The 15,234-nt window shown below is 36.6% G+C and overlaps 1 protein-coding gene across 13 annotated transcripts in view; it reads left to right on the top strand.

Moving 5' to 3' along the window:
* LOC116888537 (transcriptional regulator ATRX) overlaps positions 1 to 15,234 on the top strand; it is a 138,899-nt gene that overhangs the window by 80,181 nt on the left and 43,484 nt on the right. For all 13 annotated transcript variants that reach the window (XM_032889841.1, XM_032889838.1, XM_032889833.1 and 10 more), the window contains 7 exons: positions 5,209 to 5,345; positions 5,750 to 5,923; positions 8,520 to 8,613; positions 9,862 to 9,964; positions 10,654 to 10,875; positions 13,337 to 13,478; positions 14,293 to 14,402. In XM_032889841.1, the coding sequence (XP_032745732.1) occupies positions 5,209 to 5,345; positions 5,750 to 5,923; positions 8,520 to 8,613; positions 9,862 to 9,964; positions 10,654 to 10,875; positions 13,337 to 13,478; positions 14,293 to 14,402 (982 nt within the window). The remainder of the gene's footprint in view (positions 1 to 5,208; positions 5,346 to 5,749; positions 5,924 to 8,519; positions 8,614 to 9,861; positions 9,965 to 10,653; positions 10,876 to 13,336; positions 13,479 to 14,292; positions 14,403 to 15,234) is intronic.

Raw genomic sequence — 15,234 nt, 5'->3', positions numbered from 1 at the left:
TGCTGTTAGAGTGCAGGGATAAAAGGTGTGTGCCACCCACCATCTTGGGTTCACACAGCTAGTCCTGATCTTTTAAAAAATAATGTTGATATTAATTTTCTGGTATTTTCAACAAAAAAGAAAATAGGGCTTCTCGTCACTATATACAGACTTGATAAGACATGTGATTGAAGGGTGATTATAACTGTTTAGCTTTTGATTATTTACTAATTATTTATGATTTTTGTCATTTTTGGCTATAGTTACCTTTTTGTACCTGAGTTAAAATAATATACTAATGTAGAAATTTTAAGATTCCTCTAATTTATGATTTTTTTAAAAAATAATGTAACCTTTGATGAACATGACATCAATTATAACACTGTCTTATATTCTTCTGGAAGAATATCTATTTACCATTGTTTTTTCAGTGAAAATAGTAATTCTTCCATCGCTTTTTGCCTCTGAATTTTTTTAATAAATAACCTTGGAAGGTATAATGTTATATTTTTGTGTTATACTTACTTAGAACCTAGGTTGTCTAAATAACATGTATTTAAGCCAACAATTTTATTTTGTTAACTATATATTCTATCATGACACATTATGCATACATAAACAATTCTTAATAACTTCCGTTGCTTTTATATACAGAAAACAATTCATTGGCCTTATAAAAATGTAATTTTAATTTGACAGTTTTTAAACCTGTTTTTAGAGACTTAAATAGTAAACTAGTAGTTAACAGTTATCTGATATCTTGTCACTCTTTTTTTTTTTTTTTTTTTTTTTTTGATTCTTTTTTTTGGAGCTGAGGACCAAACCAGGGCCTTGCGCTTCCCTAGGGCGCTCTACCACTGAGCTAAATCCCCAACCCCATCTTGTCACTCTTTTAGAAATACAGACATAGTTACGTATAGATGCTTAGAGCTCTTCTTTTAGCAAAGAAGAATCTTTAAAAATCAAAACTTGGAATCTTGTAATTTATAAAGACATAAAAATTGAATATCCCTAAAATGAATGAATGTGTGTATGTATGTACATACACACACACACACACACACACACACACACACACACACACACACACCCTACCTTTGAGAGCGACTATGATGTGCTTGTCCAGGGTAGCATTAGCACAGAAGTAGTTAATGACTAGAGAGAATAGCATTAGCACACTGAAACTGAATGGGCTATAGGATCATAGGCTCTGTTCTTGGCCTTCTCACACTATCTTTGTTTATTCAGTTACGTCATTTGTTGTCTCTAACTGGAATGTAAGATCCTGACTTCTGGCTCTAACATTCTGTGTCACCTTTGTTATGGCTTTTTTTTTTTAGAGCTCTATGGTGTAGGAGATCCTTATTAAAAATGTTCTGTTTTCAGCTATTGTTTTGCATACCAGCGAGAGGCAGTCTCCTTCCCTTTCCTGTGTGAGCAGGTTAATAAAGGCATTCATTACTCATTCTGTTTCTAGATAGGATCATAATTTCTAACAGTGTTTTTGGCTTTTTAATTTTGTTTTTTCTGATTGCTTGTTTGTTATTAGGCTCATTTCCTATTATTTTTCTTTAGTAGATGAGGTTCACTAAGACATAATCTTAGTGTTCATCGTGCAATTTAGAAGAGTCAGTTTGTATGGATTTTGGGTTCCTATTCTATCTTGTGTCAGCCTGATTATTTGTGGGGTTTTACTTTCCCTCCCATTGTTTTGCTTTCTCCCCTTCCCCTTCCCTCCCTTTCAGGAAAATGGAGGCTCTTTTTACCTTGGGCCCTGCCCAGGTTGCCTCCACAAGAGTGGCCTAGCCTGTGCCTTTAATGCTTCTGCTAAGAGTCCTGACTGCTTTGGATGCTCTACCTGTCCCAAGATAAAATTTTGATCATTGAGATTCCAGGGGCAGTACCTTGTTGCCTGGATGAGTTTCCCAGAAACGTCCTGGAAAGCCTCAAGAAAGGAAACTTCAGAGCAAACAGAATCAACTAGGGATCATGACTATACATCCATCACATGCATACCAGCATGGGTGCAGCCGAGGCCTCCAAAATGATGCTTTGCCAGCCTCAGCTGGTTCTCAAGTGATGATGTCTTTGAAGTCTCTGTGGCCCGTGACTCCAGAGTTAAGGTAGTGGAGTTTCCCTTTAAAGCATCTCACAGCGGGCTTTGTAGGTGGGACACATCTCACCTCGCATGCTTGCTGACTACTCAGGTCGAAGGTTGGCCTCAGCCCTTAGGTCCTTCAAATTATAATTGTGGCATATAGCAGGTTCTGTTGTAGGTTAGGATTATAGCTGTCATTCATTATTGATGTTTTGTGTTTGAAATGTACTTTCAATTATGTATATATCTGTGTGTCGGTATGTGCATATGAGTGCAGGTGCCCACAGAGGCCAGGGATATTGGGTGCCCCTGGTGCTGGAGTTACAGATGGTTGTGAGCTGCCCGATGTTGGTGCTTGGGATTAAATTTGTGTCCTGTTGATGAGCAGTACCTGTGCTTAATCATTGTCTCACATCTCCAGTTCTCCATCAGTTGTAATTTATGGGAAGTGAATCAGTTTCATGAGCAAGCTTGGCTGTAAATAAGACTTTCCTTTGGTAAAATAATGAGTCTCCACTAGTCTAGATTTAACCAGTGATGGAGAAAAACAACCATTCTCTGAAATTTTGTGGTTTGCTTCTAAAGTGACTATAGTTGTTTCCCATATTATATACACCATTCCTGAAGATGGTTGGCAGTTTGTAATTTTAATATGTATATTTGATTTTTCCTGTGATTTATTGTACAATTTATTACGTAATATTGTGTCATTATTTACATTAATATTCACTAGGCCATGAGAGTTAATTAGGTAGATTTATACATTCTGACTTCCCAGTTAGACATATTCTTAAGAATTTAGAATTTGAGAGAAGAAAAATTATGTGGTTGCTTACAACTAACAATAAGGTTTTATAGTTAGCATTGAACTTTTAAAGAGTTTTGAATTTGTAGTCACAAATGATTGTGTTGACATTTATAGTAAATAGATTCAGAAGGTAGTTCTGTTGGCTCTGTAATGTCTTATCCAAATCATGTTATAAATCTGTAGCTTCTAGTGAAATAGTTTTCTATTTCTAATCTAAAATTCAACACTTCATGTACAAGTTTTATACATATAGACTCATTTATCCAAAATTTGTTACCTAGTTTAACTTGAGAAAGATTTTCTAGGTTCATGAGAAGTACTGTTATAGTGTATAACTTTTCCATAAAAATCCTTTGGATCAGTTTTAAAGAACTTCCCTTTGTAATGGCTAACTATCTTAAGGAGGAAAATGTGTCAGATACTCTTTATTTTTTAAACCGATTAGAGTAAATGATCTTTGTTACCTTTTTATTGTCAAAATAAGATATTGCAACCTTTACTTAGTCTACTGTTAGTTAAATGCTTCCTATATTCAGTACAAGCCAACACCACTCATCTACATGTGTAACAGCTTCCTCTGCTTTAGTTAAGAGTGTCTATACTTAATTAAAATACAAATCACAGCAGAAAACACAAGAAAAGCCAAGTCATGTCCATCTACATCATGTTTTGTGACTCTTAGGAGAAAGTACAAAATGACATATAATACACATTTATGGAAGTGATTCTCTATTTTGCTTCAGCCTACGTGTGTTTTTTCTGCATTTTGATTGCAAATATCATGTCTGTCAAAACAGAGGCCTTATTATATATATTATACTATATATATATTACTACTAATTACCCCGGTGTGAATTTTTCATTGAAATGAAACCGCTTCTTAAGAAAGGGAGAGAGGTGTTTCTTTTTCTTTCCATTTATCTGTCTGTCTGTCTGTCTGTCTATCTATCTATCTATCTATCTATCTATCTATCTATCTATCTATCTATCTATCTATCTATCGCATATGAGTACACTGTCGTTGTCTTTAGACACACACGAAGAGGGCATCAAATCTCATTACAGAGGGTTTCGAGCCACCATGTGGTTGCTGGGAATTGAACTCAGAACCTGTGGAACAGTCAATGCTCTTAACTGCCAAGCCATCTAGTTTCAAACCACGAAATAGCAAATGTGTCCAGGCCTTGTAGCATATACCTTTAATTCCAGCATTCAGGAGGCAGAGGCAGAGGCAGAGGCAGGACTTTGTGAATTTCAAGCCAGCCAGGGTTATATAGTTATACCCTGTCTCAACAACAACAGCAAAAAACCCCAAACCAAATAAACCAAACAAAAACAAAAAAGCTAGCAAAGGTTACATAGGCCCAAAATTGGTCAATCTTGATTGCCGAGTAGATGCTTATCTTACAGATGTCACGACAAACTGTTAGGATCTTGCCCCCTTCTTTGTGAGCTTTTCTCTCATAGTTTCTTTTTATTAGTTTATTATGATTTATGAACTCCTTGCAGAAGGATACTCAGACTGGTCCATGCCATGCCTTTTACAAAATCTTAATTATGTCTTTTTATTTTACATTTTTAGATTATTTTCTTTAGTACAAACTTGAAAATTTCCTAGGAGTTTATTTTTAGGACATTAGTAAAAGCTCTATTTTCTCTCTAAGCAATTTTTTATTAGCAAATTAGTTGAGAAGCATTTTGAGAAATTGTGTGAGCAAAGCTATTGTACTATATCTTTTCTGAAACTTAGAATTCATTTATGATAATTTGTGTTCTTTGACCATGTAATAAGGAACACTCATCCTTTCTCTACCCGAGCTTGACTTTTACTAATGTCTGATGGTTGCTTCAGTACTTCATATTATGGTATAATTGAAATTCAGGTCCAAACATTCTGTAATAGGAGATGCTGTTTCCTATTAGATATTGATTTTTTTCTGAGAATTTGTTCTCGTTGAATAAAACCTTTTCTTTGGCATTTTATCTTGGAATGCCATTTGTCTGAATAAATGAACGTACTCTTGTTAGACTATCTCCCCATGGTAGTTCCTGGATGATGGCAGCATCAACTTTCAATTGGCTAAAGTTGCTAATAAAATATATCTCTGAAAGTTGTCAGTATACTGGAGTTGTATGGAATTGAAATGAGTGCAGTGAACATTTTTGTTCATTGGTAGCTTATGTTAAAACATGGTCTCTGCCAGTCTCTTACTTGTGTATAAAGTCTACGATAACATATATTTCTATTTTGATATAGAGATTTTGTTTTCAATCCAATGTACTTTAGCCCCCCAAATATAGCTTTTTATTTTTTTCTCTAAAGAATTGCCAAGAAGATGCTTTTAGAAGAAATTAAAGCCAATCTTTCCTCTGATGAGGATGGATCTTCAGATGATGAACCTGAAGAGGGAGAGAAGAAAAGAATTGGAAAACAGAGTGAAGAAACACCAGGTGATGATGGTGAGCTTCTTTTATAGTTTAATTTATTAACCATTTAGTCTTTGAAGAATGTGTGATCAAGAAATTTCAGGAAATGGTATTTGAGGTTTTAGAAGGGGTTTAAAACTTTATTATCACAACTTATTTGAGTATCTAATGATAATTTCATATGGTATTTAAGTTGTTTGAGTTTCTGCCCATAAACTGTAAGGGCGGCTTTTCATGCTTTAAAATGATGCACACTGATGATAGCTCATATTTAGTAGCCAAGGTTGATAAACGATCCTCTGTCCACAGCTCGTGGATACCAAGGGGCTTTTCCATAAATTATGGCAATCATGAGTACGCACAATAGTTTTATAAAGGCATTTCAAAGAAAGTCTGTTGAAAGAGTGCTTCTTTAATGTATTTTCTTTATTTTAAAGGCTCCAACCAAGTTAATTCTGAATCGGATTCCGATTCTGAAGAATCTAAGAAGCCAAGATATAGACATAGACTTTTGAGGCATAAACTGTCTTTGAGTGATGGAGAATCTGGAGAAGAGAAAAAGACAAAGCCTAAAGAGCATAAAGAAACCAAAGGAAGAAATAGAAGGAAGGGTAAGACATTTTAATTGTGAATGGAAAGGAAAGCCTGGTGTTGTCAATGAGTTCTAGTAGTGAAATTTGAGTATATCTGCTCAGACTCTTAATCACTGCTCCTAAGAATATCAGCACATTGGTGATTTCCTACTGAAAGGTGGTAGAGCATTAAATTGATTTGGGTAGATTTATGAGTTTATATGTAAAATATTTCAGATTATGTGTTCTTTGTATTGGAAATCTGAGTCCTTTGTTTTACTTCTGTCTGTTTTTAAAACAGAGCCTTATACTATAGCCCCGTCTGACAAAAACTGATGACCATCTGAGTACTGAGATTATGGTTTATGCCACTCTGCCCTGGATGAGTGAATCTTTTCACATTGCAAGTGCTTACCTGTGTCTAGAACCAGATTAAGTATTGTGAATACAAAAATGAATATAGAAATAATTGATATAATAGTTTTCTGTTTGGACTAACACCAGGAGTACTGAAATTCATAAAACTAGAACGTATTGTTTTGAATGAAATAAGCCAGAGAAAAATGCATTGCATATTCTCATGTGACGTTTTAGTTCATAAAGTTGAAAGTAGTGTTCGTTAGTGGTTAAGAAAGGGGAGAGTGGAACAAACATAAGGGAATGTTGGCTAGCACGTGTGGTTGAAGGAATTTTTTCTATTCTCCTGTCCAGCAGTCTGACTGCATTAATTGACTGTATAGTTTAGACGTTTCCTAGGACTAGTGAGGGATTATGGTTTACAAACACAGAATTATGAATTGCTTTGATTTGATCATTCTGCATCAAGTTGGATTCTGTGTCCTTTCCACATGTATGCATCATTGTTTGGACACTGCTTTACTTTACTTTATGGCTTTGTAATATGTTCCAAGGTCATCTTCCTTTTCTTGCCCTATGTGTGCTGCCAGAAAGTTTGGCCTTCTGGAATTATTCTATTTCTATTCTCACACTTGTGATGCAGAAATGAAAGAGTAATAGCACTAGAGGTACCCTTCACACTCAATATCTGATCTCATGTTTGGTTCCTGTGTTTGACTAGAAAATTATACCATTTTTGCCATCAATGGTTTCTGTAGCTTTGGCATTCAGCCTGTCTTCCACTCAAAACCAGGACTGTCTTAATGATTTCTATTGCTGTGATAAACACAATGACCAAAAACAAGTTGGGAAAGAGAGGGTTTACTTCACTGTACAACTTGAACTCAGGTCACTTCCGTTAGTGAGGGAAGATGTGCAGGAACCTGGAGGTTGCGATTCAAGTAGAGGCCATAGAGAACATTTACTTGCTTACTTATTCCTCATGGCTTACTCATTCTGCTTTTTTATACAACTCAGAACCACCTGCCCAAGGGCAGTGCCTTCTGCAGTGAGCTAATCTCCCCCTCCCAGTCAATCCTTAATCAAGAAAATGCTCACGTTTTACACACACAGGTCACTCCAGTAGGGATATTTTCTTCTCAGTTGAGGTTCTCTCTTCCCAAGTGAGTCAAACTTATGTCAAGTTGATCAGTCAACCAACCAAGCAAACAAATAAACAAGAACACAGGAAGAAAATGACCCAAGACAATCACCTGCTATTCTGTCTGCTGTTGTCCTCCCCATATAGAGGACTCATTATTTAGGTCTTGATTTGAACTGTAGGCGCGTGTATGCGTGCGTGCGTATGCGTATGCGTGCGTCTTGTGTGTGTCGATGTGTGTGTGTGTGTGTGAGAGAGAGAGAGAGAGAGAGAGAGAGAGAGAGAGAGAGATTTCAATCTTGTGTGTGCTTTTGTGTTTGTGTATGTGCGCCTGTGTGCCACAGGCCTGTGTTTGTGAAAGGCTGTATAAATAATGAGAGATCTTGGGGAAGGGGCCCATGCTAAAACACAACCTTGATTTATGTGTCACCTACACCTCATCTACATAGCTTAAAGGTAGTTTTCACTCCTGGAACATCTCGATAGTCAGATTTTAGAGTATTTTAGATCTTCTGATCAGACACAGAGCCTGGAGGGATGGGTCCCTGTTAGTTGCTCTTTGAGAGGACTACATCTTTCAGAGGATAACTGTCTGTCCCTCCAGTCTCAGGGCATCTGACACCCTCTTCTGGCCTCCAATGGCACTGCCTGTACATGGCACATAAACATCCCACGCAGGCAAAACTCTCATACACATGACATAAATGTAGAGGTTAAAACAATAGAGAGCAGAGAAAGGAGATGACTCAGTATGGCCATGTGTGCTGGATCTCTGACATTCTAGCCAATGTGCCAACATCTAATACATCTTTATCTGGTTTCTACTCTTTTTCTTTTTCCAAGACAAGGTCTCACTATAAACCTGGCTGTCTTGGAACTCACTCTGTAGACCAGACTAGTCTTAAACTCAGAGATCTGCCTGCCTCTACCTCCTGATTGCTGGGATTAAAGGTGTGCACCATTGTGTGGTATGTTTGAATGGTGCTTGTTACCTTTTGTAATACGAATTCATACACAGCCCCTCCCCCCATTCCTGATGTTCTTTATATAATTCTCTAATGTTGAAATTTGAAATTACTAGGTGGAGTCTGTTTCTTTTGAAAAATATTTAGTAATTTATTTTTTTCTAAATTTAAGTGAGCAGTGAGGATTCAGAAGACACTGACTTTCAGGAGTCAGGTGTTAGTGAAGAAGTCAGTGAATCTGAGGATGAACAGCGGCCTAGAACAAGGTTAGTTTTATTTTTTTGTTTGCTTTATATTTCAGTGTTAGAAATTGGACCATTGAGAGATGGCCTAGCAGGTAAAGCTGCCTAGCGCTGAGACTGATAGATAACCAGAGCTTGTTTTCTAGGACCTACATGGTGAAAGGAGACAACCAAGTCCTGCTGGGTTTTCCTCTTTTTTGCTGTGGTCCCTCCCTCTGCATACCATTAGGAATTAACATGAACTGACTATACTTTCAAATTGTTTGAAAAATAGCTTTGTAGCTAACACAATATGTAATATTTTGATTTGAAATTACTGTACTGAAGAGGAAGAGGTGTCAATGAGAAAACTCACTGGGTAAAGATTCTTGCTGATAAGTTTGATCCTTGGGGCTGCTCGGATGGAAAGAGAGAATGAGTGTGTGCACACACAAATTCAGTGAAGGAATTCAGGAGAAGGAGAATGGGGAATGAATTTAGTCAGTATATGACATGCTTGTATAAAAATATCTCCATGAAATGAGATCCAAGACATTGTACAAATGAATATGTATTGATAAACATTGAGATAACAAGTAGTTATACTTAATCTATAGAACCCAGGGCCTTGTATGTTCTTTGGAAAGAGATACAGGCCCAGGCCTTCATCATTGTCATCTTTTTCAATCCGTCTGTCCCTCCCTCCGTCCCTCCCTCCCTCTGTCCCTCCCTCCCTCCCTCCCTCCCTTCCTTCCTTCCTTCCTTCCTGTTTTATATAGTTTGGCCACCTGGCCTTGAACTTATTACTATGTTGTCATGATGACCTTGAATTTCATTACTCTTACTTTCACTTCTTGGGTACTTATATGACAGATGTTTACCCCTACACCCAGTGTATGCTGTGGCAGGTGTTTGGACCTAGGGTTCTGTCCAATATACTACATAAGCTCTACTCCTAACCCCTCATTATTTTTAATTGCTTGATTTGGTAGTGCTGGCAATGAAAACCCATGGTCCCTATGCATGTTTTGCACATACTATATATATATTGAGCAGTCCCAAATGGCTAGTGTTATTAACACTACTAAATTATACACTTAAAAATTGTTAAGATGCTAAGTGTGCTTTGTGCATGTTGTCCTTACTAAAATAATGACACGGACTATGTTTGCTTCTTGGTACCATAGCATGTGCACAGCATACACTTGACCCTTGCATGTACTGTTCCCGAAGTAGTACAGAATTAATTTGACGAACAGAAGCATTTTATTTTCCATTTAAATTTTTCTTCAGGTCTGCGAAGAAAGCAGAATTGGAGGAAAATCAGCGGAGTTATAAACAAAAGAAGAAAAGACGGCGCATTAAGGTTCAAGAGGATTCCTCCAGTGAAAATAAGGCAAGAATGAGGTTTATTGTTTGCTTCAATTAATAATAAATTCACTATTTTCTCTTTGAATTTCATTCAGTAATTCCATTTGATTTTATTTAACTTTAAAACTTATGGAAAGGATCTTTTTTTTTTTTCTTTTTTCTTGATGTTTTTTATTTAGCCCCATAATCATTAATGGTTTATTTTCTTTTTGATTATTTTGAGTCATGAGATTATGAAATGACAATTCAAATGTTTGTTTTTGGTATGCATACAAGTTGTGAATTGTGTTGGGCCATGCAAATAATTACATGTTAAAATATTTTTACCTATTTTTCTATATTGGTTATATCATTTGGCATTACCACCTCACATTTAGTGTTTTACATTTTCCTTATTTATTTAATAACAGTAGTTATAATGAGATAATGAGTATAAAATGGTATCTTCTTGTGGTCTTGAATTTTATTTTTCATTGTCCTAGACCACTTTTCACTTTAGGCCACTTGTGTATATTTTAAAAATAAATGCCTATCTGACTCCTTTGCCCTCATTGTTTTCCTTTGTCAAGGTTTACTTGAGATTGTAATACTTCTTTATTTCTAGATATAATTAATAAAGCTTTCCGTCTACCTCCTGTTGGCGCATTTCATAGTGCAACATGAAGTGAATATGGTAGGACATTTTTACTCATTGTTTCTGTTTAAATCTCACAGAGCCATTCTGAGGAAGAAAGAAAGGATGATGATGATGATGAGGACGAAGAGGAGGAAGATGAAAATGATGATTCTAAGTCACCTGGAAAAGGCAGAAAGAAAATTCGGAAGATTCTTAAAGATGATAAACTAAGAACAGAAACACAAAATGCCCTTAAAGAAGAGGAAGAGAGGCGAAAACGGATTGCAGAGAGGGAACGTGAAAGAGAGAAATTAAGAGAGGTAACCAACCTTCCAATTTGATATATAGCTTTCATAGACATGTGTCATAGATGCATACAGATTTTCAAGAGTTGAATATCATCATAACCTACAGATTTCTGGGTAAAATTCTTTTATACCAGTACTAGTATGCTTTGCTTTTTAGTCTGTGTATTATTAAGTACTTGGAAACACTTGAGACTGGTATGATCACCAAAATCATTGTAGTATACTTAATTAGGAACATAATTTCTTTTTAAAAATTTCTTTTAATTTTGAAAACCGTTATGTGCGGCTGTGCATATGTGCCTAGGTGCCCATGTATGTATCAGACGGCACTTTGTGATTAGTTCGCTCCTTTTGGCTTTATTTTTTTTAAAATAGATTTATTTATTTTTATTTATATGAGTACACTGCAGCTGTCTTCAGACACACCAGAAGAGGGCATCAGATCTCATTACAGATGGTTGTGAGCCACCATGTGGCTGCTGGGAATTGAACTCAGGACCTCTGAGAGAGCACCCAGTGCTCTTAACCACGGAGCCATCTCTAGCCCTCCTTTTGGCTTTATGTGGGTTCTGAGACTCTTACTCAGTTGTTAGGTTTGTACAGAGAGAACCTTTTTCTGCTCAGCTATCTGGCCATCCCTGAAATTCTTTTTTCTATTTTTAAACACATTATTTTAGTTTCAGTTCGTGTGTGTGTGTGTGTGTGTGTGTGTGTGTGTGTGTGTGTGTGTGTGTGTGTGTGTGTATGTATATGTATTATGTCTCAGCGTAGACTCAAGGAAGACAGATTATACAGGATGTTTATAACAAAAGGCAAGAATCCTTGAATCTTGATACCATTTTAATATTCTGCTCACCATCTCATGTAAATAGGCCAAGACATTTACGAAATTTCTCCTTTTTCTAGTAGCTTTTTTTCCCCTGTAGTATATCTTATATCATCTATGCTATGACAAAATAGCTAATGTTCTTTTTGTGTGCTAAATCTATAATGGATGGTCCTTTATTTTCTACAGTACTTCTCATATTTTCAAGTATAGAACTAGAACTTCAGCTTCTTGAATAAATCTTGTGAATATATTTGCATATGTGCATCATATATATATGTATGTATATATATATATTTTCCACATCTTTATTAAATTGGGTATTTCTTATTTACATTTCAAATGTTATTCCCTTTCCCGGTTTCTAGGCTAACATCCCCCTAACTTGCTCCACTATGTTCATAGTAGCCTTACTTATAATATAAATTACCCTTTTTAAAGAGACCCTGATCACCTTTTATTCATGAAATTGCATAGTTTTTCATTTTGCTTCAGAATCATTTGTATTGGAGAAGAAATAGATTATCACGTCAAGACTTTTTGTTTTTCCGTTTTTGAGACACAGTCTCATGTAGCACAGCTTGGCCATGAACTCAATACATAGTTTAGTCTATCCCGGAACCCCTGATTCTCCTGTCTTTACCTCCCAGGTAGTGAGAATATCAGCTTGTGTGACCATGTATGGCACTTAAAAATTTTTATTTTTGGGGGTTGGGGATTTAGCTCAGTGGTAAAGTGCTTGCCTAGCGAGCACAAGGCCCTGGGTTTTTTATTTTCTATGTTAGAGACTTGAACCCATTTGGCTGTCACATGTAAGGCAAGTTCTCTATTACCAAACCACATCCTGTCCTAACAATTTTGAAATCAAGAGTATTTGTTTTGGTTTTTTTTTGTATCAAACAATAAAACTATTCACACAAACACTTCTTTTGTTAAAACAGTCTATTAGTTTTGCTTAATATCATGGGCTATATATGGAAGCACTTCTCTAGGTCTAAATCTGTTCCTTTGTTCTCATCTATAAATTGTCAGAGTTAAAACAACTAAGTGTATAATCATACTTGTGCTTGTATATGTTTGTTTGTTTATTTATTTGGTGTATATTTGTATGTGTGTATAGAGACTAGAATTCAGCCTTTAGTGTCATTCCTCAGAAACCATCAACCTTACTTGTGAGACAGTGACTCTCAGTGACTTGGAGCTTGTCAGGTGGGCTGTGCAGGTTAGCCACTGAGTTACAGGAATCTACTGTTGCCTTTTTCCTCCTTTTCTTCTTCCCTCCCCCTTTCTGGCCTCCCCTCTCCTTACCTCCCAACCTTCATGCATTCTGGGTATTGGACTCAGGTCCACATGCTTGTACAGCAAGTACTGTACTGACTGAGAGAACTATTTACTCAAAATTCTTCCTAATATAACTGCATTAGTAATATCCTGGGTCAGAGGTAATTTTTGGCATTACTATAGTGATTTCAACTCTACATAGGGTTTTGCATCTGGAAAACATAAATCTGGACTTTGTCATATTGGATGTGTTCTGTAGGAATAGTGGAGTCTTTGTTTTGGAAAATCTATCTTAAGATTTATATACCACCATTGCTTGAAAGAAATCTATGAGCTTAACCATCAATGATTCCTTTTTTTTGGTAGGTGATAGAAATTGAGGATGCTTCGCCTACTAAATGTCCAATAACAACCAAGCTGGTTTTAGATGAAGATGAAGAAACCAAAGAACCATTAGTGCAGGTTCATAGAAACATGGTTATAAAATTGAAACCCCATCAAGTGGATGGTAAGAAGCTATCACATGATTTCATCACTTTGAGCTAAATTTTACCTATATTTTCTTTTCTTCGTTTTCGCCTAGCATTTTGCCAATCACTAGAGATACATTGTTGAGCAAAAATAATATGATTGCAGCTGTTACTTATCCCACAAGGAAGTAAGGAAGGAGGAGTCTGGCCATCTGCAAGCATAGTGTGTTAAGTAGGCAAGAGATACTACTTCCAAGTGGGGATCTTAGAGCAAATGGAGCTCTGCTACATAGTGCTTGGCTAGACACTGAGGTGTAAGCACACTTAACCAAAAGCTTTGTATGGGAAATGACATTTCAACATTTTCAAGTAAGTGTTTAATTGGTTTTCCTACATTAGGATTACAGAGCTGTTCAATTGCCTACGCTCTGCTGTATTAGTATAGAACTACTTACTGAGGGAGTTTTAAATGTGTGTACGAAGTGGTCCATAAGGAACCTCAAACAGTTCCTGCTTCTTGGATTATCAATCCTTCAGTTTCTACTCCTGACCAGTTTCTATGTTAAATATTCTGCCTCTGTCAGCCATCTTATGCTATAGGGAAATGTAATGTGATAGTTTAGGATAACCGAGCAAACACCCTTGTCTGCTTGTCTTTTGTTTCTGATTTATTAAAGGAGAACAAACAATGCTAATTGGATTTAAATTTCTTTTAGCTCCAAGTGTTTTTTGAATGCTGTTTCTTGGGTGCGGGAGAGATGGCTCAGGGGCTCAGAGTACTTACTATAAATCTTTCAAAAAGACAGAAAAAAGCTCTGCTGTTTCTCAGAAGTTTTGGTTTCTCGTTCTTAGGTGTTCAGTTTATGTGGGATTGCTGCTGTGAGTCTGTGAAGAAGACAAAGAAGTCTCCAGGTTCAGGATGTATTCTTGCCCATTGCATGGGCCTTGGCAAGACCCTGCAGGTAAGAGCCACAGGAAACACACCTCTCCAGTTTTGCACATCTATTGTGTTCTGCCTGGTTTTAGGTAGATTGTGGAGATTTAGCAGTAAAGAAGAGTGACAAGATTCCTTCTCAAGTGTTGATGATTGTTTTGGAGAACGAATTTTTATAAAAGTACTTCCTGATACTGTGTTTAAAGGGGAGGACTGAGAGGACCAGCATCTTTAAAGAGGTGTTGATTGTGTGCATACACACACACACACACACACACACACACACACACACACACACACTCACTCACTCACTCTCTCTCTCTCTAAATGGGCAAAAGAGGAGGAAATGATACACATGTATTATAATCTCAAGTGAAAGGAAAAATGCCCCATAAACAGTCCTGTTAGCACCGCGCAAGGCTGCTGCTGTAGTTGAAGCAGTGTGTCTGCATGTGGAGCTACCCACCCCTTCCAGGACATGTGCATTTACCTACGTCTCCAACTTTAACAGTCCGTGCTGGTAATAGGAATGCAAAGTCTTTTCTACTATTAAAACTGCTTCATTTCTTGGATTGGGTCAATATTATTTTTTTTTTACTTGTATATTCTGTGTGTTGGAAATTATGATCTTCAGTTGGCTGGCTTGTTTAAAGTAAAACTGTTAAGTCATGATTGCTTGATTTTTTTTTTTTTCTTTTTTTTCTTTTTTCTTTTTTCCCCAGAGCTGAGGACTGAACCCAGGGCCTTGTGCTTGCTAGGCAAGCGCTCTGCCACTGAGCTAAGTCCTCAACCCTGATTGCTTGATTTTTAAAATATGTTTTTGTGGATACATGAATGAAAATGTAACTTTATTTACTTAT

The sequence above is a fragment of the Rattus rattus genome, chromosome X (genome assembly GCF_011064425.1).
Source record: "Rattus rattus isolate New Zealand chromosome X, Rrattus_CSIRO_v1, whole genome shotgun sequence".
Lineage (NCBI taxonomy): Eukaryota > Metazoa > Chordata > Mammalia > Rodentia > Muridae > Rattus > Rattus rattus.
Note: the sequence above shows the minus strand (reverse complement) of the source record. Positions and strands in the feature narration are given on the sequence as shown.